Consider the following 3,598-nt stretch of genomic DNA (forward strand, 5'->3'; position numbering starts at 1 on the left):
GCCAGCAGTATCCGTTGGAAATGTTGGCCAGCTTGCAATAGATCTGATTATTTCTACACTGAATATGTGTAAGATTGGTTACTTCTATACTGATTGTCTTGTGCCAATGGTTGGAAACAATCCATATGCAACGTCAAAAGAAAATTCAACAGAACTCAGTATAAATGCTGAAGGTATGTATGACTTCAGTATATTTTATTCTACTACTAAGTAGAGTTGTTTTAAATTAGAAATAGACTGCAGATACTGTTTTGTAGCAAACATTTACTTAGTGCCTGCCAGCTTTGTGCAGAGTTTACAACCCAGTCACGTTGTTCTATTCTCTTATATCCTAGTTGTAATTCTAAGCCTTTTCTAAAGGGCAACGCCTATGAGAGATTGTACTTGTGTCCCTGGATAGATTTTGAGATTTCTATTTTTTTTAACGTGGGATTTTTTTGTTTCCCCTTTTATCCTCAGCTCTCTTTTCTGTTCTTACTGGCATGTGTAAGCATCACTAATACAAGGGAAAAGGAAAAGGTGAATTTCACTGGCTTCACTCCTATGTGTTTAATATGTGCTACATTGTCTAAGCTTCAGTCATCCTCTCACATTATTATGGAATCCATAATACTAATGTTATCAATAGGGCTTGGAGAGATTGAGTTGCCTGATGCTGTAGATGTAGGCTTTTCCCATGCCATAAAGTCATAATTCTCATTAGACTATCAGGCTTGATTAATTGGAACACAGGCTTGATTTATATTGCACTGACAACTGTTTGTTTATAATTTAGAACTGCTGAGTTAGGGGAAAGCTGTTGATCATGAAAGCCAGGAGCATCCAGTTGCTTTGTTTGATGGCCAGCTCCTCTGAGGGCCTCTTAGTCATCTTTCACCATTTTAAGGTCATAGCCAGAGGTGATAGAGGAGCATGAAAGACCATTCATTGGTGGATTGAAAGACAAATGAAGAAGTATTTTGTTTTTGTCAGTCTTATTAACCATGTACTTTCAAGAAATAATCTTAGGGCCAGCTGAGTGGCGCGTTGGTTAAGAGTTGGCTTGGGACACCAGCTCTGAGCAGCAGGGCCCCGGTTCAGATCCCACGTGAGGGCCAGTGACGCTGTGCCCTTTACAGCTAAGATGGTGAACAACAGCTCAAACGAGCTGGGCTGCCGTGAGTTGCCAGCCAACTGGCATAGGCTGCAGTGGGGCTGGCCGGCAGCTGGCGTGCGCTTTCATGAGCTGCCGTGAGCCCCCATGAGTGGCCGTCCAATGGCAGGCGACCAACTGCCTCACCCAGGAAGAGCGCAATAATACCAACATGGGCCAGTGAGGCGACGCCCTCACAACTAGACTGAAGAACAAAAGGACAGCAACTTGTCTGTTCCCTTTCCTCGATTCCCCAATAAAATCTTCTTAAAAAAAGAAAGCAATAATCTTAATATTGAAATTCCTGCAGGAAAGATGGCTTTACTAAAAGAAGATGGAATTTCCGTTATTGCCTTAGAGCAGGGGTTGGAAGACTTTTGAGACGGAAGAGCTGCCTGGAGTCAACAAACCGGCTCGCGAACTATGGCTCTGAAGTCAAATTGAAAATGAAAATAAAACTCGTAGTTTCATTTATAAAATTTTTAAAGGATACTATTCACATACTGGTGATTATGTAAAAATATACTTATGGCTTTCGAATAATTTTTAAATTGTTGTGAGGTACAGGATTGGCTCTTCCAGTGGTTGGCAAACTTTTGAGACAGAAGGTCCCAAAGAGTCACATGTGGCTTGCGAGCCACAGCTTACCAACCCCCTGCCTTAGAGGATAAAAGACTAAAAATATTAGAACTAGATTTTATACACTTCAACTAATGCCATTTATTAACTTCAACAATTACCATTTATTATTACCTGTAAGCTGAATGCTATGTGCATTTACATGCAGTAACTCATTTAATTCGCACAAATACTCCATAGATAGTTTTATAGATGAGGAAACCATTGCACAGAGAAGTTAAGGTCACATGATTTACAATTGGTGTAACTGAGATTCTAATCAAGGCATTCTGGCCCTTGAGACCACCTCTTAAGCACCATGCCACCTGCTATTGCACCTTCACACTAGTGGAAGACCCGGTGGCTTTCCACTGACACCTTCAAAAACAGCTACCAGCGGAGCGGTGAAGAGGGAAGCCATATTAAAGTGGGTTGACTAAAAGGGGAAGAGGTGGAGATGTGTATATGTATATATTTGTTCGTTAATTCAGAGATAAAGTTCCTGCTTATGTTTTAGTGGACAACTGTGAGGAATTTTGGCTATGGAAGGACACCTGGAAGTGAGGTGGTTGTTAGGGTAGTATGTGGGATCAACGGAGGGTTTTTTAGAAGTAGAGATATTAGAGCATGGGCATATGCTGATGGGAAGAATCCAGTAGTGAGGAAAAGATAAATGATACAGGAGAATGAGAATCTAACCAAAGTAGCAAAATCTTTGAGAAGGGAAAGGGGTTTACAGGAGATAACCAGGGATAGATGACAGCAATGAGAAGTGGGAGACCACTCTGAAGGACCCAGAAAAGTATGACAAAGGCCAAAAAAGAAAAAATACAATCAATGAAATTTAGTTGTGTGTTAGATGTGGTTGGTAAAGGAAAAGGAAGAAGTGTCCTGGTTTAGGCAGTTGGCTCAATAATTGTTTCTCTTTTCTGAAATACAAAATATGAGGACAAATTTGGGCAAAGGTTTAATTTTGTACATGTTGAATGTGAGTTACCTGTGGCATAACCATATGTAGACACATATTAGGCTCTGGAGTTTAGTAAGTGTTACAGGCTGTAGCTAGAGGTTTGGATTTGGCAGTTGGAATATTTGAAGTCATGGGGATAAGTGTGTGGTATTTATAGTGTGAAAATAAGCTCACTGCAACCTTTAGGCACTAATAAAGCAAACAGAAAAGAGGCCCCAAGATCACTTTTGTTCAGACCTCACAGCCTTTACACTTACTTTCCCACTGCTGAAATATCCTTTCCCCAGTCTGTGTGTGGCTCTCTCCCTTACTTCTTTCAGGTCTGTAGTTACTTGTTGGCTGAAGCGATTCTTTTCTTGACCACCCAATTTAAAATTGCAGCCAAACACATACACACACACTCACAGTCCTTTAATTTTTCTCCACTGCACTTAACACTGTATATTTTACTGTTTATTTTGTTTATTACAGGTAAACTACTCCCTCCCTAGAATGGAAGCGTAACAAGGCAGGAACTTTTGATTTGTTTTACTGCATTCCCAGTGCCTAGAGCAATGATTGACACATAGTAGGTGTTCAATAAGTGTTAAATCTGTAGTCTTAAAGCTGGAGGAGGTCCCTGCTGATACCTCACTTGCAACTAATGGAAGAGTCAGTATGTAGCTGTATGATGCACCTGAACATAATATTCAATACTAGTGCTGCGATTATTGTCTTCTGTCCAAACTTTTTAAAGTGCTGCTAATGTCAATGCCTTAATAAACACTTTTTAAAATGATTTCAGCCAGCAGTATCCGTTGGAAATGTTGGCCAGCTTGCAATAGATCTGATTATTTCTACACTGAATATGTGTAAGATTGGTTACTTCTATACTGATT

The 3,598-nt window shown here is 40.2% G+C and overlaps 1 protein-coding gene across 3 annotated transcripts in view; it reads left to right on the forward strand.

The window, feature by feature from the left end:
- Window positions 1–3,598, forward strand: part of PSMG2 (proteasome assembly chaperone 2) — a 26,861-nt gene that overhangs the window by 2,819 nt on the left and 20,444 nt on the right. For 2 of the 3 annotated variants that reach the window (XM_019668222.1, XM_019668223.1), the window contains exon 2: window positions 1–173. In XM_019668222.1, the coding sequence (XP_019523767.1) occupies window positions 1–173 (173 nt within the window). Of the gene's footprint in view, window positions 174–459; window positions 536–3,598 lie in introns of those variants that run through there. The other variant, XM_019668221.1, reaches the window with a different exon arrangement.

Source organism: Hipposideros armiger, unplaced genomic scaffold, assembly GCF_001890085.2.
Source record: "Hipposideros armiger isolate ML-2016 unplaced genomic scaffold, ASM189008v1 scaffold_522, whole genome shotgun sequence".
Lineage (NCBI taxonomy): Eukaryota > Metazoa > Chordata > Mammalia > Chiroptera > Hipposideridae > Hipposideros > Hipposideros armiger.